This window comes from Coregonus lavaretus (genome assembly GCF_964263955.1).
Source record: "Coregonus lavaretus genome assembly, chromosome: 27".
NCBI classification, from domain to species: Eukaryota; Metazoa; Chordata; class Actinopteri; order Salmoniformes; family Salmonidae; genus Coregonus; species Coregonus lavaretus.
The window spans coordinates 41,673,420-41,696,953 of NC_140014.1; the positions used below are offsets into that span (position 1 = coordinate 41,673,420).

The following is a 23,534-nucleotide window of genomic DNA, read 5'->3' on the forward strand; positions in this document are numbered from 1 at the left end:
AGTGGTGAACCTATAGGCCTTCAGTGGTGAACCTATAGGCCTTCAGTGGTGAACCTATAGGCCTTCAGTGGTGAACCTATAGGCCTTCAGTGGTGAACCTATAGGCCTTCAGTGTGTGACAGTGGTGAACCTATAGGCCTTCAGTGTGTGACAGTGGTGAACCTATAGGCCTTCAGTGTGTGACAGGTTCGTGATTCTGAAAGGACAGCAACCTTTTAATAACAGCGCACTCATGTAGCAGAGTGCACTTTTTTTGCAAAACACGAAAGGACCGGTGGTGTAGTGGAGGGTATACTTAGGTATTTTTCAGTGGGCGTGGCGTATACTCACTTCTTTAATCCCTACTGATGCGTATCAAAGTAGTGTAGTGGAGGGTATACGATTGATCAATGATGTAGTACAATAGAGTAATTTATGCACAAAGTAGCCTACACAATCGCAAAGCATGTGAAATATATTCACATGGGCGCCGCACACATAGGCTAGTTTCAGCGGAATACCATATGCAGGCAGCAAGAGTATGCAGCTCTCAACTGGTTTTGGCGCAGCTCACAGAAGAATGACATCGGTAGCCGGTAGGGCAGGAAAGACGTTTCACCTTATGATATCTACCGGTAAATGCTAACTAAGGCAACAATGGGTATGCAAACCAGGTATTGGAAAACGTTTAGTCCAAAGTTATTGGTTAGTAGGCTATTTGTGATGTGCAATTATCATCATGTGCTCTTTGCATCAGGGGCGTAGACATGGATGGGCCTGGGTGGATACAGGCCCACCCACTGGGGAGCCGGGCCCTGACAGGCCCACCCACTGGGGAGCCAGGCCCTGACAGGCCCACCCACTGGGGAGCCAGGCCCTGACAGGCCCACCCTTTGGGGAGCCAGGCCCTGACAGGCCCACCCACTGGGGAGCCAGGCCCTGACAGGCCCACCCACTGGGGAGCCAGGCCCTGACAGGCCCACCCACTGGGGAGCAAGGCCCTGACAGGCCCACCCAATCAGATTGTTTTGGTCTTAGATCATAACATTTTAACGACTTATCAAGCTAGCATATCGATTGCGTTCGCAAATTCGCAAATTCACTCTGGCTATAGATTTCAGAGCACTCTCGTATGAGTGTGCCAGAGTGCAGAACAACTGATCTTCTGTTGCTGACGTTGTTTTCCTCTGTTGGTTGTAGGCGTGATGCGGGTCATCTAGCAGAGGAGAACCTTCTACTCAGACAGAAGATATCCACGCTGAAGGAAGAGGACCCGAGAGACACCCAAGAGGAGATGCTGTAAGAAACCTCATGGTCCTGGGAACCATTTTTTGTGTTTTCCCCTACACTTCCCTGGTGTAGTGGAGATTAAACGCAAGTAAATGCAGTTAACCCACATTTTTATTTTATTTTATTTTTGCACAACAGTTTACCCACCTTTTGCCAAAAAAATGCATTGAAAGTATAGGGAGCGTTATTTCTTTCAACGCAACTGCCGATCAGAGTTTATCCACCTGATTTTTTTTTTTTTTACCACTACATCACTGCTAGCACTTACACACCTGATTTTAAACTAATCAACTCTCATCAAGCCTTTGATTAGTGGAATCAGGTGTGGTAGTGCTGGGGCAAAAACAGCAACAATGATGATCCTTTGGATTAAGAAACACTGAGCCCCCGTGTAGCTCAGTTGGTAGAGCGTGGCGCTTGCAACGACAGGGTTGTGGGTTCGATTCCCACGGGGGGGCCAGTATGAAAAATATGTATGCACTCACTAACTGTAAGTCTGCTAAATGACAAAAAATAAAATAAAATATACAAATGTATGCTACAGCTATTTTTTTCATTTCATTGGGTCATTGAACTCACACTTTCTCCTCCCCTATCTTAGCTTGAAACTGGAGCATTTCAGGAAGGAGAAGATTTCTGCGCAAAGGAAGGCAGAGAGTTTCAAGAGACAGGTAGGACGAGAGTAAAACGACTAACTTTATTAGCTATGTTAACTTTAACGTGGTTCTAGGGGGCTGACTTGCATTGCACTTAAGAACGTTGTTCCTTTGTGCCAACACAGGTAATAAATGGCAACTCTAATAAATATATATCTGTGTCAAAAAAGGTGCCTTTTTCTCTACATAGTGCACTACTTTTGACCAGGGAATAGGGTGCAGGCCCTGATTTTAAAAAGTAAGGCATTGTATAGGGAGTAGGTAAAAAGTAGTGCACTTATATAGGGAATGGGGTTGCAGGTCCTGGTCAAAAGTTGTGCACTATATAGGGTGCCATTTTGGGACGACCCCTAAATCTGCATTCCCCCCCCCCCCCCCCCCGTAGATCTCGGCGCTTCGTCTCCGCAGCCAGCAGCTGGAGGATGAGAACGGGCTGCTGTCGGAGAAGAACGCCCAGAATGCAGCAGGAGTGGAGGGGTTGAGCCAGCAGCCGGGGGAACTACTCAGACAGAGTGAGAGACAGGAGGCTGTCCGAGACCAGCAACGCACTGTACCGGAGGATGACAGGACCAAGGTAAATGATGACATTAGTTGTTTTTAAAGGGATGGTTCAGGATTTTGGCAGTGAAGCCCTTTTTATCTACTTCCCTAGAGTCAGATGAACTCGTGGTAAACCCAGTGCCAGGATAAAGTGACTAAGGGGGGCAGTTGAAAACAGTGAGGGGGCACAATTTTGGTGGGATCCTTGCATTGGAGTTATATAGAATTCTGCTTATATCACGCTGTACCACAATAAACAATAAAGTTCAAATGCCGAGACTCCGAAACCATTGATTGAGTGCTTTTGAAGTGACGGGTAGGTGTGAAATCTGTATCCTATCTCTGCTGCGCTGTATCCACACAAAGCAAGGCCGTTATGGTAATGAATATAGGCTGCAAGATAGGGTGTTTCACCCCATTACAAACATCCTTGTGTGAATGCGGCCGTACAGCATAATGCTTGTTCGAGCTAAATAGGCTATGGCTAATAACACTAATGCTTTTTACAGCAAGCTAAGAAGCTAACTAAGCTCTGTAGTGGTGGGGTGTGAAGCATCTTCAACGGTAAATCAAATATTACAGGCAGAGGCGGTCCCGTTATTCACAGCCTACCACAGATGACAATGGTTTTTTTTTTCCTGATTTTTATGGAAACCCGAAGGAGTTGTACCGAACCGCCCCATTGGCTTTCCACAGCCCCCTGCATGTCCATGGTGATGACACAGCGCAGCAGAGATACAGATTGTGCACCAACCTGTCACGCAATCGTAAAAAAAAAAATCAATTGGGACATAAAATTAAAACTAAGGTGGTGCAAGTTTCAACTGAGGGGGGCTAACATCGTGGAGCCGGTCCTGTTATGTCTCTGAGTCCAGTATGAAGGAAGTTAGAAATAGTTTAACAAGCCAAACGCTAATCTAGCGTAAAACATTGTATCCACGAGTCCATCTCACTCTGGGTTTAAGTAGATAAAAGGGCTTCATTTCCAAAATCCCGAACTGTCCCTTTCAGGATTTTGATTGTAGTCATGACCTGTTTTTTTTCAATTCGTCTTTGCTCGATTCCTCCTCGTTGGGGTCCTAATGACTTGTTCTCCTGTGTGTCAGATGGCAGTGTGTGTCTCTGCCCTGGAGGCGGAGCTGACCAACGCTGTGGAGGGGACTGTACTGCTAGAGGAGGGCAAGGCCCAGCTGGTGCTACAACTCAACGCCCTCAGAGACAAGGTGAGACACGAGCAGATAAACATTTATATGTAGTACAGGCAAATATATATATATATAACTCACCATTTTCTATTTGATTAAACTTGTATTTATCCAGGTTAGTGTTTAGTATTTTGCATGAGAGACCTGCAGAGACCCCTCCTAGCAGTGTCTAATGTATTATATGCTCCCGAGTGGCGCAGTGGTCTAAGGCGCTGCATCGCAGTGCTAGCTGTGCCACTAGAGATCCTGGTTCGTATCCAGGCTCTGTCGTAGCCGGCCGCGACCGGGAGACCCTTGGGGGCGGCGCACAATTGGCCTAGCGTCGTCCAGGGTAGGGGAGGGAATGGCCGGCAGGGATGTAGCTCAGTTGGTAGAGCATGGCGTTTTGCAACGCCAGGGTTGTGGGTTCGATTCCCACTGGGGGCCAGTATGAAAAAAATAAAATAATGTATGCACTCACTAACTGTAAATCGCTGGATTAGAGCGTCTGCTAAATGACTAAAATGTAATATATGCAGTATGTTACACGTGGATGTGTACGGTTTTAGGTACATTATGGTCAAATAGTTTATACGGTACGTCCAACCACACTCCTCTTCGCTGTGTCCATCTGTAGATGGATAAGGTGGGGGCTGTAGAGTGCCAGCTCTCCGTCCTCCTGCAGGAGCACAAGGCTTTGGACAAACAAACCCAGGGATTACGCAACCAGCTAGCCACGTCTCAGGAGAGGGTAAGGATGCTTTGTTCAGTCTGCCTGGTCAATAGTAGTGCACAATTATAGGGAATAGGGTGCCATTTGGGATTCACTCTTACACTACCTTACAGTCAACCACTTTATGACACGGTTATGATCTACAATTCAAATTGTTGCCGCTTTCATTCAATATCATCATCAATTATAATGTACAGTATGTTCTATGTGTGTCAAGCCAAAGACACATTTCGACATTGCAGGGACAATAAGTATTTCTAATTAATTAGGCAAAATTCACTGTCATTCTATGATTCCTATTGATGGTGTGTTTAGTCAATATGCTGTCAGTCAGTATGTAAAAGTATCATGTAAAATTCCGGTAAATTTCCCAAGTTTCCAAGAAATCCTGGTTGGAGGATTCCTGAATCACGAGGGAATAATCAGGAAAACCGGACTCCTCCAACTAGGGTTTCTGGAAAACTGGGGAATTTAAGAGAAGTTAGCGGTATTTTGCAAACCTATTCATGACCAAGGTGGTCTCTCTTTCAGACCCATGTGTTGGAGGAAAGCCTGCAGTCTGTTAACCTCCAGAGCGCCCGTCTCAAGTCAGACCTCCGTGTGTCACAGCAGGAGAAGGACGCCCTCAAACAGGAAGTGATGTCACTGCACAAACAGCTGCAGAACGGCAACGATAAGGTGAGGCCTTCTATGATGACACGCTGATTGGTTGGTTGGTAAGTTGATTGGCTGGCTTCTGGTTGGTTGGTTGGTTAGTTGATTGGCTGGCTTCATGTTGGTTAGTTGATTGGCTGGCTCCAGGTTGGTCCGTTCTAGTCATTCTATTTCTATAATTACTATAACTAACGGTCGGTTGGTATAGAAATACAAATACTAAAATGGACATCCAGTCAAATTGCTGTGGTTTGAGCAGCTTTGTCCCTTCTAGTATATTTCTAGGGGTCAGGGAACTCTGTCTCTCAGCTGATTTGTTATTGTGACCTCTGACATCTGCGTTTTCCTGAATCAGAACCGGGTTCTGGAGATGGCCCTGCACTCCAGCGGGTACCAGAGCCAGCACAAGAAGCTGTACCGGGACGAGCTGGCCAGGCTGGTGGAGCAGGAGCTGAGGCAGGAGAACGAGAGGCTGACCATGGAGCTCCACAACACCAAGGGTGACCTCCACCACACCAGGGACAAGGTGAGATTACAGAGGGAATGGATGGATGTGACAGACTCGTTCATCCATTCAACAAAATATAGACACAATCAAATCTGACTTGATGTGCTCTAGGTCTTTTTAAGTTTTGGAGGTTCAGAGGACAGCATTACAGCCTGCATATGAAAGCCTGTATCATCTCCTCAGACGCGGCAGCTGGAGGCAGCCATCTTAACCCTGACGCAGCGGAAACAGCAGGGCCAGTCCAGCGTGGTGAAGACAGTAGAGCAGGAGAAGACTGCTCTGAAGAGAGAGCTGGACGTGACACACCAGGAGCTACTCTCTGCTCACAACAAGGTCATCTAAGGAGGGTCAACTCTTATACCTGCTCTGATTGGTTGGCTAGCTAGCTCTGATTGGTTGGCTAGACTCTCTCTCTCTCCTTCTCTCTAGCTAGCTGATTGATTTGTTGCGTTACACTTTCCCTCTATATCAATAGTATATACCTATGTAGAAAAGGAAAGCATCCCAACATCAATACTTACCTCCACATATAATTCACAAGCAACTTGTATTTCTGAAGCAGTCAGCTTTTGACACTGAGCACGTTGTACAGTATCCGTCTTTCCTTGTTATCTTATGGTCTTGGTGTGTTGGGGCTGATGGTGTGGTGTGCAGGTGTGTGAGGTTCAGAGAGAGCTGGAGAGTCTACGTCGGGAGAATGAGGGTCTGAAGCCCCGACCGGTCCCGGTACAGGCCCGGCTGCTGGAGGTCAGTTCTCTACCAACCTTCTCTAACTTCCTCCTCACTTTTACTCCTCCAATCTCATTGCATCTGGACTTTAATCTACCAATCAAACACCTCCTCTTTTTAATGTCACTTTTCTCCCTCTTCCTTACGCTTCTGTCATTTTCTATAGAAATAGTTTTTTCATTTTTTTTTTTCTTCATGTAACACCAACAATTTTCCAGAAACACTATAACGGTTGCCTAGCGCTGGCTCCTGCTGACCCCTGACCCTCAGCCTCTATCCATCTGTCTGTCTATCCCACCATCCTACATTATGTCCCCTGTCACTCCTCTCCCCCCTCTCTCTTTTTCTCTCCTCCCTCTCCTGACCGTCTCCCTCTCCTCCCTCTCCTCACGTCTCTCTATCCTCCCGGTCTCTCTGTCCTCCATATCTCTCTCCTGACTGTCTCTCTCCATATCTCTCTCTCTCTCCTCCATATCTCTCCTGTCTCTCTCTCTCTCCTTCTCTCTCCTCCATATCTCTCCTGACTCTCTCTCTCCTTCTCTTTCTCCTGACTCTCTCTCCTGACAGTCTCTCTATCCTCCCGGTCTCTCTGTCCTCCCGGTCTCTCTCTCCTGACTGTCTCTCTCTCCTTCTCTCTCTCTCCTGACTCTCTCTCCTGACTCTCTCTCCTGACTCTCTCTCTCTCCTGTCGGTTTCTCCTACCTGTCTCTCTCTCCTTCTCTCCCTCCTGACACTCTCTCCTTCTCTCTCTCCTGACCGTCTCTCTCTCGCCTCCCGGTCTCTCTCCTGACTGTCTCTCTCTCTCTCCTTCTCTCTCTCCTGACTTTCTCTCTCTCCTCTCTCCTGACTCTCTCTCTCCTGACAGTCTCTCTCGCCTCCCGTTCTCTCTGTCCTCCCGGTCTCTCTCTCCTGACAGTCTCTCTCTCGCCTCCCGGTCTTTCTCCTGACTGTCTCTCTCTCTCTCCTCCTCTCTCTCCTGACCGTCTCTCTCTCGCCACCCGGTCTCTCTCCTGACTGTCTCTCTCTCTCTCTCCTGACTATTTCTCTCTCTCTCCTGACTGTCTCTCTCTCTCTCTTCTGACTGTCTCTCTCTCTCTCTTCTGACTGTCTCTCTCTTTCTTCTGACTGTCTCGCTCTCTCTTCTGACTGTCTCGCTCTCTCTCAAACAGTGTGTTGGAAATTCCAAATTGTTTGCATAAGCAACTTACACACAGCACTGACACGCACACCCTTACCCCACCATACATGCATGCCACCAGGGGTCTTTTCACAGTGCCAAGGTCCAGAACAAATTCAAGGAATCGTAGAGTATTATACAGAGCCATGAGTGCATGGAACTCCCTTCCATCTTATATAGCGCAAGTGAACAGCAAACCTGGTTTAAAAAAAACAAATAAAGCAACACCTCCCGACACAACGCCTCTCCCCCATGTGACCTAATTGTTGTGTGTATATACTGACATGTATGTGTCAACCACACGCTACATGTTAATGTTTTGAAATGTATGTAAATTGTTAAGTATTTTGTCTGTAATGTCTTTTTTGTTATGTCGGACCCAAGTAAGACTAGCTGTCGCTAATGGGGATCCTAATAAATACAATAAAATCCTCAGTCTCTCTCTCTCTCCTGACTGTCTCTCCTGACTGTCTGTCTCTCCTCCCTCTCTCCTGACGGTCTCTCTCCTGTTGTTTGCTCTCTCTCCTGTCTGTCTCTCCTCCCTCTCTCCTGACGGTCTCTCTCCTGTTGTTTGCTCTCTCTCCTGTCTGTCTCTCCTCCCTGTGTCTCTCCTAACGATCAGCGTTGTCTCTCTAGGCCCAGCTGGGTGGTCTGCTGCCCTCCTCCCCTCGCAGGATGCCTGGTGAGTGGAGAGGACAACACTGCGAGGACGACCACAACCCAGAGAACATACAGGTAGGAGAGATCAGTGTTCCCCATCACATACTGTAGCAGGCTAATCACACCTCTAACTATAACTGAATCCTCAGATCTGCTTCTTGCTATTTGAATCAATATGCAGCTGGCATATCTGGTGATCTACAATCTAGCACTTAGTGAGTGAAGATACTGTGTTCAACAGTAGGATACAGCATCGTTACTCTCACTGTGTTCAACAGTAGGATACAGCATCGTTACTCTCACTGTGTTCAACAGTAGGATACAGCATCGTTACTCTCACTGTGTTCAACAGTAGCATACAGCATCGTTACTCTCACCGTGTTCAACAGTAGAATACAGCATCGTTACTCTCACTGTGTTCAACAGTAGGATACAGCATCGTTACTCTCACTGTGTTCAACAGTAGCATACAGCATCGTTACTCTCACCGTGTTCAACAGTAGAATACAGCATCGTTACTCTCACTGTGTTCAACAGTAGAATACAGCATCGTTACTCTCACCGTGTTCAACAGTAGAATACAGCATCGTTACTCTCACCGTGTTCAACAGTAGAATACAGCATCGTTACTCTCACCGTGTTCAACAGTAGAATACAGCATCGTTACTCTCACCGTGTTCAACAGTAGGATACAGCATCGTTACTCTCACCGTGTTCAACAGTAGGATACAGCATCGTTACTCTCACCGTGTTCAACAGTAGAATACAGCATCGTTACTCTCACCGTGTTCAACAGTAGAATACAGCATCGTTACTCTCACCGTGTTCAACAGTAGGATACAGCATCGTTACTCTCACCGTGTTCAACAGTAGGATACAGCATCGTTACTCTCACCGTGTTCAACAGTAGGATACAGCATCGTTACTCTCACCGTGTTCAACAGTAGAATACAGCATCGTTACTCTCACTGTGTTCAACAGTTCATTACTGCCACATTCACACTTTAAACAGTCCATTCTGCAGCTCTTCATCTGATCCTGTTGATTATGGGACTTACCTGACTCCTGATCTGCCTTGATTACAGTCCGATGGGAGCTAAACCACAAACACCTTACAAAATGGCTCTCCATTTTCACTTTGGGGAATAGAAATATTTGAAAATAGAAATGCCTCTTGTTTGGTTTGGGTTCTGACGTTTTGTCCTGGTTTCATCACCACACCCACCGCCTTGCCATCTTCATGTTCTCTCACGTGTTTGTAGAGTGTGTAGTGTGTAGTGTGTGTGTGTGTGTGTGTGTGTGTGTGTGTAGAGAGCGCGTGTGTGTGTGTGTGTGTGTGTAGAGAGAGTGTGTGTGTGGTAGGGCTGACCCCATTTAGTCGACTGGTCGATTGTTTAGTCGATAGGCTTTTGGCCAACCAAGATGTATTTATTTGTTATGGTGCACAAGCCACCTGTCTGATTGGTGCCTGTCTCAGTGGACTAAACCATTGTGGAGGCCACAGGGATGGCTCAGTCCATCACTCTAAGACATGTGATACTGAAACAGTAGATGGTTATATTATGTTTAAAAAATGGTACAACACTAATAAATATTTTTTTATATAATATTTTTTATTCACAATGAATGAAAGATAACATTTAAAGACGTACATTCGAATTGGAGCTGTTCAAAATAGGATATCATCGGGTCCCAGGTGGAATAGAAGGAGTTGGTTGACCCTCGAATGGTATACTTTAATTTTTTATAATTTTAAGAACAGCATCAGATCTTTGAGCCAAAGAGAGGCTACGGGAGGATTGATAGATTTCCAATCCAATAATATCCTTCTGCGGGCTAACAGGGAGGCAAAGCCAATGACATCCAGCTGTCCATTGGTCAGAGAAGGATTGTTGTTTGGTACTACAAAAATAGCAATTTCTGCACTAGGCTGCAACTTTATATCAAATGCTTCAGAAAGGGTTTTAGATATAGTGGACCAATAATCTGCCAGACGGGTCAGGACCAGAACATGTGGGTCAAGTCCCCCCCAAGCAGCCTTTTCCCCTTTGTCACATGTACCATCAATATTTGGGTAGAATTTGGACAATCTGGCCTTACTGAAATGGATACGGTGAAGTACCTTAAACTGTATAAGGCTGAGCGGGGCACAAAAGGAAATACCTATATCAACTCAAGTTAGAAAGGGCTAGTCCTCTGTGTGTTCTATCTCTCTGGAGGAATACTTGACGGATTCTTGGATTCCCACCGCCCCATAACATTTTTTATTTTTATTTTTTAAATAAGCTAATCCACTAAAGTGAAAAATAGACTTTGGTAAAATAAAGAGGGAGACATTAGAACAAATACAGAAATCTGGTCAATACATTCATCTTGATACAATTCACTTCACCAGCTAAATTAAAATGGAGAATACTTTGTCTCTGAAAGTCCACTTTTAAGTTTGCTAATCAGGGGAAGTCAAGTTCTCATCATGGAGGGACGTCAAGGTACGGGTGATATTGATCCCTAAATATTTAAAGCCAGACTTGTATACATATGAAATGGAATAGTATCCCGTGGAATTTGTATTGCTAATTCATTAATAGGAAAACATTCACTTTTTTTGAGGGATTCTATTTATAACCTGAAAACACACCAAACCTACGCAGTAGGTCCACTACCTCAGGGACACACGCTTCAGGGTCTGAGAGATATATATATATATATATATATAAAAGCAGATAATCTGCACACAAGGAAACTTTGTGTTCTAGTCCCCATCTGTAGATACCGTGTATTGAGGGTGTGGCCTCTTAGTATAATAGAAAGGGGTTCTATCGTCAGGGCCAATAACAGAGGGGACATCCCTGGCGTGTGCCCCTTGATAAAGGGAAGTACTGTGAACGAAGTCTAAGTACTGATGCCTTGGGTGATGAGTACAACAGTCGGACCCAGGAAATGAAGTTTGCACCAAAGCCAATTTTCCCAGTACAGAGAATAAATATTCCCATTCTACCCTGTCAAATGCCTTCTCCGCATCTAAAGAGAGAACTACTTCAGGAACGTCCGAAGATGCAGGAGGGTGTATGCCATCAAGCAGACGTCGAATGTTAGAATAGGTGCGGCGACCCTTAATAACCTTGTCTGATCCGTCGATATGATGTCATAGTGGATTCTATTCGAGAGGCAAGCAATTTCGCTAATATTTTTACATCTGCATATAAAAGTGGGATCGGTCTGTATGAGCCACACTCAGGTGCATCTTTGCTTGGTTTTAACAAAAGTGTGATCGACGCCTCTGTATGGGTTTGGGGTAAGACACCCTGGTCCAGGGCATTTTCAAACATTTTCAAGCATAAGTTGAGCCAGTTTGGCAGAAAACTTCTTGTAGAATTCGATAGGGTAGCCATCTGGGCCAGGGGATTTCCCACTTTGCATTGCTGTAATTGAATTAATAATCTCCTCTAACTGCAAAGGTTGATCAATTTCCTCTCTCTTCTCTGTACTAATGGTAGGAGTTTCCAAGTTGTCAAGAAAATCATTCATAATTGAATTGTCTTCAGGTGATTCTGACGTGTAAAGATCTGAATAAAAATGTTTTGAAAGTATTGTTGATTTCAGTGGGACTAACTGTTAAGACACCCGAGGTGTTTTGAATTTGAGGGATCAGCTGTGAGGCAGATTTGCACTTGAGTTGATGAGCTAGAAGTCGACCAGCCTTTTCTCCATGTTCGTAAACAAAACCACGTGAGCGGAGTAGCTGCTGCCCAGCCTGATCTGTGGATAGTAAATTGGACTGAGTTTGAAGACTCAGCCTTTCTTTGGAAAGTTCTGGTGATGGAGAGGCGGAGTATTTGTTGCTCTAATTCCAGAATTGCGTCGATCAGCTGTTTAATTTTCCGTTGTTTATTGAGAAGAGGGGAATAGGAAATTATTTCGCCTCTAAGAACAACTTTAAGTGTTTCCCAAAGTGTAGATGGAGAGATCGATTCTGTTTTATTTGTCTCAACAAAGACATCAATCGCATTCGATAGAATGGTGCAGAATGAATTGTTTGAAAGTAAAGATGGGTTAAGTCTCCATGGGGGGCGATCTGTATAGTTCAATGAGAGGTCGAGCGACAGAGGAGCGTGGTCACTAATAACAATGGCAGAGTATTCTACTTTCTTAACAGAGGGGAGAAGGGCTTTATCTACGAAAAAGTAGTCTATTCTAAAATAGGAGTGGTGCACATGTGAAAAGAAATAAAATTCTTTGTTACTGGGAAAAAGGAATCTCCATGGATCTACACATCCCGTCTGGCTCATAAACGCAGAAAAGGCTCTGGGCGTTTGAGGGAGATAATGATCGAGGGTTTGAGCGGTCCAAGACTGGGCGGATCACACAATTCAAGTCGCCTCCAAAAATTAAATAGTGTGAGTTGAGATTTGGGCAGCCAAGAAATACGTTTGTTAATAAACTCCAACATCATCCCAATTGGGGAGCATACACATTTACAAGCAAAACAGAGGTGTGAAAGAGAGAACCAGATACCATAACAAAATGCCCGTGTGGATCCGATATTATATCAGCAGCGGTAAATTGTACTTTCTTTCTTCTATGAATAAGTATTGCTGTTCCCTTTGCCTCAGCATTGAATTTTGAATGGAATATTTGTCCTACCCAAGCTTTACGGAGTCTACCATGATCTGCTGTACACAGATGTGTTTCTTGTAGAGAAGGCTATATCGTTTTTTTATTTATTCTTAAGATGAGCAAATACTCTAGCCCGTTTAACCGGGCCGTTCATTGCCTTGACGTTCCAGCTTGTAACTGACACCCCACAACTCCCACCCCAATATCTGAATTGTTAGTCATTAAAATTTGAGATTACTAAATTATAACTGGAATAGAGATGAAAGCCCTTGCCTTAGCCGAATTGTCTAAGAAAATTGAGGAGAGGAAACCCCCATTTTAATTGCGTCTATAATCAATAGCCTAACTGTTATATGTGCCTGGCTTTATAAATGATCCATATATATCTACGGAAATAAGACTGATCCTGCTTCTGTTGCCTGTTTTGAGTGTTTGTTTAATAGCCTACTGATTCAGTGAGCACCAAGCCTCACGCAACGGCAAAATGTCGGATAAAACAATTTCACAGATTCGGCTGTTTTTAATCATTGCTATGCTGTAATAAAGGCTTTACCAAAAAAATTATAATTTTTAGAACAGACTGGTATTACTTATAATTTTATTTAGTGTTTACACTGTTCCAAACAGGCAGAAAAATAATGTTGTAATCTAACAGCACCTGTTTGTCACACATAATATGCACGCAGCTCTCGCTCCTATAACCTCCTTTTTCTCCTTATTATTATTATGATCATCATTATAATAAGTAAAGTCATTATCATTAGTAGGCTTAGTATATACTCCTGAGTGGCGCAGTGGTCTAAGGCACTGCATCGCAGTGCTAACTGTGCCACTAGAGATCCTGGTTCGAATCCAGGCTCTGTCGCAGCCGGCCGCGACCGGGAGACTCATGGGCGGCGCACAATTGGCCCAGGGTAGGGGAGGGAAAGGCCGGCGGGGATGTAGCTCAGTTGATAGAGCATGGCGTTTGCAACGCCAGGGTTGTGGGTTCGTTTCCCACTGGGGGCCAGTATAAAAAAAAACACAAAAAAAACATATATATTCACTAACTGTAAGTCGCTCTGGATAAGAGCGTCTGCTAAATGACTAAAATGTTAAATGTAAAAATGTAAATGTTGTACAACCACCATTGAGCTGTAGGCCTAAGAGCGCGTCCTGTTCAGTCTTAATACCGTAACTTACTTAGGCCTATTTTTAAATCAATCGTTAATTCGTTAATGCCATCACACAGCATACGAGACGTTCACGCTTTGAAATGCAATCAAGCATTTTAGTTTTTAAATTTAAATAACAAAGGGAGCTTAGAATAATTATCCTAAACAATAAATACACTGCAATTCACGAAAGCATGCAACTGTTTTTAATCTGCCTTAATAAAGGCTTTATCTTTTTTTAAATTAGAACAGACTCTCTGGTACACTTATTTAGTGTTTACACTGTTACACACGTTCAGAAAAAGTAATAATATTGTAATCTAACAGCAACTGTTTGGCACACACACAATACTCACGTAGCGCTTCCTGCTATACCCTCCTTTTTCTTGATATCCAGTCATTTCCACAACTAAGTCAAATGTCTTCCGCAAATCTGACTTCCCCTTTCCCGCCCGTTTTCGAGTTGTCTTTTTCACGTCCTCCGCGTCCCATTTCGCGGTCACGTGTTACGGTGTTCGGAGTTTGTTATAACCAATGTATTGATGTGATTCTGATAGGCTATAGGTCAGGCCCTATTGGTCACGTGCACGCGACGCTTACATGTTTCACGTAAAGACCGCAAAGGGTTGAGGGGAATAGGGAATTTTTCTCCTAAACAAATGAGGGATTTCGGTAACAGAACTTTTCAGTCAGAAACAAGTAAGAAACTAAAATGGCTGAAATGATGTTGCAGCTTCAGCACAGACAGCGCAATAAACCCTTTCTGTGATGTGGTGCATTTTCTCTGCAGTAGGGAGGAGAGCGAGACAACGTTTACCAGTCACACAGGCACTCTGTCATTTTTATTTAACACAGTGTGACCATCGGGCTCTTGAGTCATTTGTGTTTTAATTATTTAATCAAACAGTGTGCATATAGCATCAGACATGCATACAGTGAGGGGGGAAAAAGTATTTGATCCCCTGCTGATTTTGTACGTTTGCCCACTGACAAAAACATGATCAGTCTATAATTTTAATGGTAGGTTTATTTGAACAGTGAGAGACAGAATAACAACAAAACAATCCAGAAAAACGCATGTCAAAAATGTTATAAATTGATTTGCATTTTAATGAGGGAAATAAGTATTTGACCCCTCTGCACGTTTCGCCAGGTTTGCACACATCTCAGGAGGGATTTTGTCCCACTCCTCTTTGCAGATCTTCTCCAAGTCATTAAGGTTTCGAGGCTGACGTTTGGCAACTCGAACCTTCAGCTCCCTCCACAGATTTTCTATGGGATTAAGGTCTGGAGACTGGCTAGGCCACTCCAGGACCTTAATGTGCTTCTTCTTGAGCCACTCCTTTATCGCCTTGGCCGTGTGTTTTGGGTCATTGTCATGCTGGAATACCCATCCGCGACCCATTTTCAATGCCCTGGCTGAGGGAAGGAGGTTCTCACCCAAGATTTGGCGGGAGATGGCCCCGTCCATCGTCCCTTTGATGCGGTGAAGTTGTCCTGGCCCCTTAGCAGAAAAACACCCCCAAAGCATAATGTTTCCACCTCCATGTTTGACGGTGGGGATGGTGTTCTTGGGGTCATAGGCAGCATTCCTCCTCCTCCAAACACGGCGAGTTGAGTTGATGCCAAAGAGTTCGATTTTGGTCTCATCTGACCACAACACTTTCACCCAGTTCTCCTCTGAATCATTCAGATGTTCATTGGCAAACTTCAGACGGCCCTGTATATGTGCTTTCTTGAGCAGGGGGACCTTGCGGGCGCTGTAGGATTTCAGTCCTTCACGGCGTAGTGTGTTACCAATTGTTTTCTTGGTGACAATGGTCCCAGCTGCCTTGAGATCATTGACAAGATCCTCCCGTGTAGTTCTGGGCTGATTCCTCACCGTTCTCATGATCATTGAAACTCCACGAGGTGAGATCTTGCATGGAGCCCCAGGCAGAGGGAGATTGACAGTTATTTTGTGTTTCTTCCATTTGCGAATAATCGCACCAACTGTTGTCACTTTCTCACCAAGCTGCTTGGCAATGGTCCTGTAGCCCATTCCAGCCTTGTGTAGGTCTACAATCTTGTCCCTGACATCCTTGGAGCGCTCTTTGGTCTTGGCCATGGTGGAGAGTTTGGAATCTGATTGATTGATTGCGTCTGTGGACAGGTGTCTTTTATACAGGTAAAAAGATGAGATTAGGAGCACTCCCTTTAAGAGTGTGCTCCTAATCTCAGCTCGTTTCCTGTATAAAAGACACATGGGAGCCAGAAATCTTTCTGATTGAGAGGGGGTCAAATACCTATTTCCCTCATTAAAATGCAAATCAATTTATAACATTTTTGACATGCGTTTTTCTGGATTTTTTTGTTGTTATTCTGTCTCTCACTGTTCAAATAAACCTACCATTTAAAATTATAGACTGATCATTTCTTTGTCAGTGGGCAAACGTACAAAATCAGCAGGGGATCAAATACTTTTTCCCCCTCACTGTATGTAGTTGATTTTATTCAAACACATATAGTGTGTCTATATATGAAGAAAAAAATGTTTAAACATTTCGACCAATCGATTGGTCGAAAGAAAAGGACGACCCTCGGCGACCAAGATTTTTTGGGGGGGTCGGGGACAGCCCTAGTGTGTGGCAAGTGTACCTTCTGGGTTTGGTTGTTTTTATCTAGATTCTAGATTCACCATGTCTGTCACTTTCTACTCTAATGGGGTGCTCAGATTGCACAGTATATCTCTGGCACCGAGTTCTTCAGTTGTCCCAGACAGAGGTCACTATTTAAAGTCGCGCTAATTGCGTAGTGCAATTAGACTAGAGGACTGGATGGAGGGGTGAGCCCTGGTGAAGTGTACCTGCCTTCTCTCTCCAGGGTGCTGCAATGCCAGAACAGAGGGCCGCTCATGCCGACAGCTACCGGAGGATCGGTGGACTCTGACTGACAGACAGCAGCTTGGCAGTTTATAACATCCCCCAGTCCAGTCTTCCTTACTTTCTGACTGTCGGCCATCACTTAACCCCAGCCCCACCCAGACTCCTCTCCCCTGAATTTCCTACCTGGCAGTTTCGAACTCCCTCAGCCCAGTCCTCCAAACCTGTCCTCCTCACGTAACCCTAGCCCCACCCAATCCTCCAGGATTTCCCTGAATTTCCCCATACCCGACTTGCTTGAAGCACTGGAAGACGGAAACTTCTGGGAGCGTGTTCTGGGAGCGTGTTCCGTCATTATAGGAGATGACCAGTGATCTGAATGGGATGTTACAACCAGTGATCTGAATGGGAATGTGTAATGATTGTATGCATCCACTAGGTGGCAGAGTATCAGAGTAAAACAGGCTAGTCCCTTGTTATTTTCCTCAAATTAAAGGGCTTTCTGAAACAACTTCAGCTCTAACAGTAGGTGAACTGTTGAGTCAAAGGTTCATGAAATATGCTCTGATTGCAGTAGATTCCTAGTTTCAACAGAATGTATTATGTGAAATATTTTTAAAGATTACCTGCATATTGCTAATTTTTGCACTTAACCCACAACATTTACATTTTTACATTTTAGTCATTTAGCAGACGCTCTTATCCAGAGCGACTTACAGTTAGTGACTGCATACATTTTTCATACTGGCCCCCTGTGGGAATCGAACCCACAACCCTGGCGTTGCAAACGCCACGCTCTACCAACTGAGCTACAGGAGGCCAACCGTCAATATCAACTGATTTGATTTTTGTGTATCTTTGTCACACAGAAATGTACCTTTTTTAATTGGTGAATATGCTCACCTCTCACTGCAGGTAATGTATATCTGAAAGTACTGTGGTTTATTGTAAACTGGACCAGTTCATTACCAACAGTATTGAACTCGAAGGGACCAACAACAGTTTGATTGTAAACAAATGTGTCACGTTTTCATGCTATTTATCTGAACGCTTTGATTCATGTTCTTCCATCACTTTTATCATGTTGACGTAGCAACCATGTAGGACCATGTTACTATAGTTACCATGGTTATTTAGGAGCTGTGATAGTCCAGACTGAACCGAGAATAGTCAGATCTAGGTCTCAGGGTCTTTAGATAGATGTCAAACCACAGTTTTATTCTCTATTGCTCTGTGTGTGTGTGTGTGTGTGTGTGTGTGTGTGCTTCTGTTTTCGTTCATTTTTATTTAAATTAGAACGATCATGACTTTTTTATTTATGAGTATTTATGTTTTGTAGAATGTATTTAAGTTTCTGGATCAATGAGTTGAAAACAATGTAATATTTATTAATTTGTTTTTATCCATTTTCATTTAGCTATGATGTCACTTTTTCATAACTGCACTAGAATGTATTTCACTGGAAATAATCAAGACAAATAAAGCATCTAGTTTAGTGTTTAGTGTTCCAAGTACCTTCTCCCTTGTTGTTCTATACCACATACTCTGATGGTATCCTCGCTGATGTTATCTTCAAACACATCTTTGTTATTGCAAGAATATATTACCACATAGAAGACAATCCTTTTTCTACACCTATTTACCAGCTATGAGCATTTTGCAGGTCATACAGCCAGACGGGCAGTACATTACATTACTCCGACTAGCTATTTACTTGTGTGATTTAAACCATACGTGTGTTTTTACTTTTTCTTTCACTTTTAACATGCCAGATGATACATAAAGATGGTTAAACATGCCAGATGATACATAAAGATGGTTAAACATGCCAGATGATACATAAAGATGGTTAAACATGCCAGATGATACATAAAGATGGTTAAACATGCCAGATGATACATAAAGATGGTTAAACATGCCAGATGATACATAAAGATGGTTAAACATGCCAGATGATACATAACGATGGTTAAACATGCCAGATGATACATAAAGATGGTTAAACATGCCAGATGATACATAAAGATGGTTAAACATGCCAGATGATACATAACGATGGTTAAACATGCCAGATGATACATAAAGATGGTTAAACATGCCAGATGATACATGAAGATGGTTAAACATGCCAGATGATACATAACGATGGTTAAACATGCCAGATGATACATAAAGATGGTTAAACATGCCAGATGATACATGAAGATGGTTAAACATGCCAGATGATACATAACGATGGTTAAACATGCCAGATGATACATAACGATGGTTAAACATGCCAGATGATACATAAAGATGGTTAAACATGCCAGATGATACATAACGATGGTTAAACATGCCAGATGATACATAAAGATGGTTAAACATGCCAGATGATACATGAAGATGGTTAAACATGCCAGATGATACATAAAGATGGTTAAACATGCCAGATGATACATAACGATGGTTAAACATGCCAGATGATACATAACGATGGTTAAACATGCCAGATGATACATAAAGATGGTTAAACATGCCAGATGATACATAACGATGGTTAAACATGCCAGATGATACACAACGATGGTTAAACATCTGTATACATCTTCTCCATCACCAGGATGAGAGGGTGATGATGATGATGAAGATGGAGGAACGTATGAGGGAGATCGAGCTGTCGCTGCATGACGTCAAGCTGCTGCTCAAAGAGAAGGTCTCCCAACTGAAAGATCAGGTACACTTTAATCAATAGGCAAAATATATCATTACCTATTTCTATTTACATTTTAGCCATTTAGCAGACTTTTAATCCAAAACAATTTACAGGAGCAATTAGGGTTAGGTGCCTTGCTCAAGGGCACGTCGACAGATTTTTCACCTAGTCGTCTCTGAACCAGCAACCTTTCTGTTTACTGGTCCAACACTATTAACCACTAAGCTACCTGCTGCCCCTGTTAAAGCCCTCAGTCAGCGGTCTATTTACGATGAGATCTCAGGATCTGTTATCAGTTTTTCTCTATTGGTTTTACTGAGGGAGGTTGCCTAGCAATTATTGTGACTTGGATAATGTCAAATGAGAGTTGTTTATTGTTTATTGAGCCCTCATACAAGTTATTACAAAATAAAAATGTATTGAATCGATCCATTTAAATGAATTGAATCGATGCAGTGTAAATGTATTGAATCGATTCAATGTAAATGTAGGAATCGATGCAGTGTAAATGAATTGAATCGATGCAGTGTAAATGTATTGAATCGATGCAGTGTAAATGAATTGAATCGATGCAGTGTAAATGTATTGAATCGATGCAGTGTAAATGTATTGAATCGATGCAGTGTAAATGAATTGAATCGATGCAGTGTAAATGAATTGAATCGATGCAGTGTAAATGTATTGAATCGATGCAGTGTAAATGTATTGAATCGATGCAGTGTAAATGTATTGAATCGATGCAGTGTAAATGTATTGAATCGATGCAGTGTAAATGTATTGAATCGATGCAGTGTAAATGTATTGAATCGATGCAGTGTAAATGAATTGAATCGATGCAGTGTAAATGAATTGAATCGATGCAGTGTAAATGAATTGAATCGATGCAGTGTAAATGTATTGAATCGATGCAGTGTAAATGTATTGAATCGATGCAGTGTAAATGAATTGAATCGATGCAGTGTAAATGTATTGAATCGATGCAGTGTAAATGAATTGAATCGATGCAGTGTAAATGAATTGAATCGATGCAGTGTAAATGTATTGAATCGATGCAGTGTAAATGTATTGAATCGATGCAGTGTAAATGTATTGAATCGATGCAGTGTAAATGTATTGAATCGATGCAGTGTAAATGTATTGAATCGATGCAGTGTAAATGTATGATGACACAGTATCTGGGTTAGATACTTAGTGACAACTGCTGATGTAAAAAGGGCTTTATAAAATAAATGTGGTTGGTTGGTTGATGGTTAATGTTCCCACTCTGTTCTGTCTCTAGCACCACAAGAACGGTAAAGCTGATTTGTTGATCAAGGACCTGTATGTGGAGAACGCCCAGCTGCTGAAGGCCTTGGAGATGACCGAGCAGAGACAGAAAGTATCAGAGAAGAAGAACTACCTACTGGAAGAAAAGATCTCCAGCCTCAACAAGATAGTCAGAGACCTGAGCCCCTCACCCCTACCCCCCATGCCTTACCATTTCACCTGTTCCTAACCCTAGACCTGAGCCCCTCACCACTACCCCCCATGCCTTACCATTTTACCTGTTCCTAACCCTACACCTGAGCCCCTCACCCCTACCTCCCGTACCCTACCACTTGACCGGTTCTTAAGACTATACCTAACCTTAGCCCCTCACCCCTACCCCCAGTCTCCTCACCCCTACCCCCAGTCCCCTACCCCCAGTCTCCTCACCCCTACCCCCAGTCTCCTCACCCCTACCCCCAGTCTCCTCACCCCTACCCCCAGTCTCCTCACCCCTACCCCCAGTCTCCTCACCCCTACCCCCAGTCCTATAATAATACATTACATTTGTAGAGCGCTTTTCATTTCCAGACGTAAATCCCAAAGCTCTTTACAGAGAAACCATTCAAAGAAAAAAGCTTGAATAAAAGGACTAAAGACATTAGGTGAGAAATTAAGACACTTTACTTTATTAATTCAACCATAATTTTTTTTTTTTATAAAACAAGCACACAAAAAAAGCCATACATGCACATTAGTAAAATCATGGCGGATAACGCACAAGAAAGTCTGGGACTTATTTCCATTGTGGTCCTCCGGAAACAAGATGGCTAGGCGAGCTCCAACAGGGTTGAACACGGTACGACAGCGAGATAATACAGCATAAAAACAAAGAAGAAGAACATCTATCTCATCATACACAGAATAATACAGGAGGCGACAAGGACGGAACATTAAAACTTGAAATGTAACGCCAACAGACAGCACAACATAGATCACACATTGTGGTCCTCTGTAGCTCAGCTGGTAGAGCACGGCGCTTGTAACGCCAAGGTAGTGGGTTCGATCCCCGGGACCACCCATACACAAAAAAATATGTATGCACGCATGACTGTAAGTCGCTTTGGATAAAAGCGTCTGCTAAATGGCATATTATTATTATTATTACATAAGTGATCTGTAGCTCAGCTGGTAGAGCACGGCGCTTGTAAACGCCAGGGTAGTGGGGTTCGATCCCTGGGACCACCCATACGTAAACATGTATGCACACATGACTGTAAGTCGCTTTGGTTAAAGCGTCTGCTAAATGGCATATTATTATTATTATTATTATTATATTATAAAGCCAGTTTAAAGGAGTGTTTCTTGAGCTCAGACTTAAAGGCAGTGGTGAGGAGGGAGCTTGTTCCAGATTGTCACCCATCATTTTTTTTTTAGGTGTGTCTTTGAGACTGCAATGAGTCTTTGATCATTTGACCTTTGACCGGAGTGAACCTGAAGACTGTTTGGAGCTGAGGAGTTCACCGAGTTATTGGGGACCAGAGGCATTGAGGGTTTTGAAGACTAACAGGAGGATTCTGAATTGGATGGGCAGTCAGTGGAGAGAGACTAGAATGGGGGGTGATGTGGGCAGATCACTGGGTTCCTGTGCGGTTCCTGGCAGCGCTGTTCTGCACAAGCTGCAGCCTGTGGATACTTTTTGACGGGAGACCATCAAGGAGGGCATTGCAGTAATCGAGTCGGGAGGTGACGAGGGAGTTAACCAGCTTTTCCAGATCAGATTTGGAGAGAACAGGACAGAGCCAGGAGATGTTTCTCAGGTTAAATAATTATTTTTTTGCAGTCCAATTATTTGTTTTATGGTCAGAGAAAGTGAGGGGTCCAGTAACACTCCAAGGTTGGAGACTGAGGAGGACAAAGACTACACTCCACCTGAGCCCACCCGTGCCAGTCCTCTACCCCCTAACTATGATAAGCAACCAGTAACTATTGATTTTAGGGTTGATTTTAAAAAGCTAAACCTAGAATATGTATTTTTGTTTGTTAAATAAATTAGACCATGCCCATTTCAAGCTCATCTTTATAAAAAAAAATAGAAAGTTATATCAGAATATTTAGGTAAGTTAGCCGGCTAACTATTTGATCCTGCTTTGTAGATCCCCTCTGGTCCTGTTGTCAGAGCCTCTCTAATGGTATTCCAGTCCACCGCCAGCACCTGCTTCAACACTCCCAGTGAAGTTTTTCACCAGCGTCGTCTTATTCATTTAAAGTAGGAATATTTTAACTATGACATTTAGAAAGGTTTCAACGTTTTTATTTTTATTTTATAGAGGAAACCTAGTGGTTACATAGCAGAAGATAACATACCATGCCTATCAAATTAACTTTTCATTTAATCTCCAGTTTACCATGACACTAAACCACTGTACCAGAGAACATTCCCCCCCCCCCCCCCCCCCCCCCCACAGTGGAGTCACTCACCACCTTCCGGAGACATTTGAAACCCCACCTCTTTAAGGAATACCTGGGATAGGATAAAGTAATCCTTCTACCCCCCCCCCCCCCAAAAAATTGTAAAGTGGTTATCCCACTGGCTATAGGGTGAATGCATCCATTTGTGAGTCGCTCTGGACAAGAGCGTCTGCTAAATGACGTAAATGTGCCCTTGAGCAAGGCACTTAACCCTAATTGCTCCTGTAAGTCGCTCTGGATAAGAGCGTCTGCTAAATGACTAAAATGTAAATGTAAATGTAAACATTCCTGATAATGAATGACTTTGAATGACAGCCCATTCTCATATGGGATGGGAGGATATTTGTAGGTATTTATACAGTTGGGCTATCCCTTCAAAA

The 23,534-nt window shown here is 43.4% G+C and overlaps 1 protein-coding gene across 2 annotated transcripts in view; it reads left to right on the plus strand.

Annotated features, from left to right (window-relative positions):
* Positions 1–21,343, plus strand: part of LOC311103078 (uncharacterized protein) — a 65,728-nt gene extending 44,385 nt beyond the window's left edge. The window contains exons 18-29 of one of the 2 annotated variants that reach the window (XM_084144611.1): positions 1,180–1,278; positions 1,871–1,940; positions 2,311–2,499; positions 3,572–3,688; positions 4,287–4,400; positions 4,914–5,060; positions 5,392–5,562; positions 5,728–5,877; positions 6,199–6,291; positions 8,087–8,185; positions 19,345–19,458; positions 20,717–21,343. In XM_084144611.1, coding sequence (XP_084000737.1) covers positions 1,180–1,278; positions 1,871–1,940; positions 2,311–2,499; positions 3,572–3,688; positions 4,287–4,400; positions 4,914–5,060; positions 5,392–5,562; positions 5,728–5,877; positions 6,199–6,291; positions 8,087–8,185; positions 19,345–19,458; positions 20,717–20,932 — 1,579 coding nt within the window. In that variant the 3' untranslated portion in view covers positions 20,933–21,343. The remainder of the gene's footprint in view (positions 1–1,179; positions 1,279–1,870; positions 1,941–2,310; positions 2,500–3,571; positions 3,689–4,286; positions 4,401–4,913; positions 5,061–5,391; positions 5,563–5,727; positions 5,878–6,198; positions 6,292–8,086; positions 8,186–19,344; positions 19,459–20,716) is intronic. The other variant, XM_084144610.1, reaches the window with a different exon arrangement.
* The last annotated feature ends 2,191 nt before the right edge of the window (positions 21,344–23,534 follow it).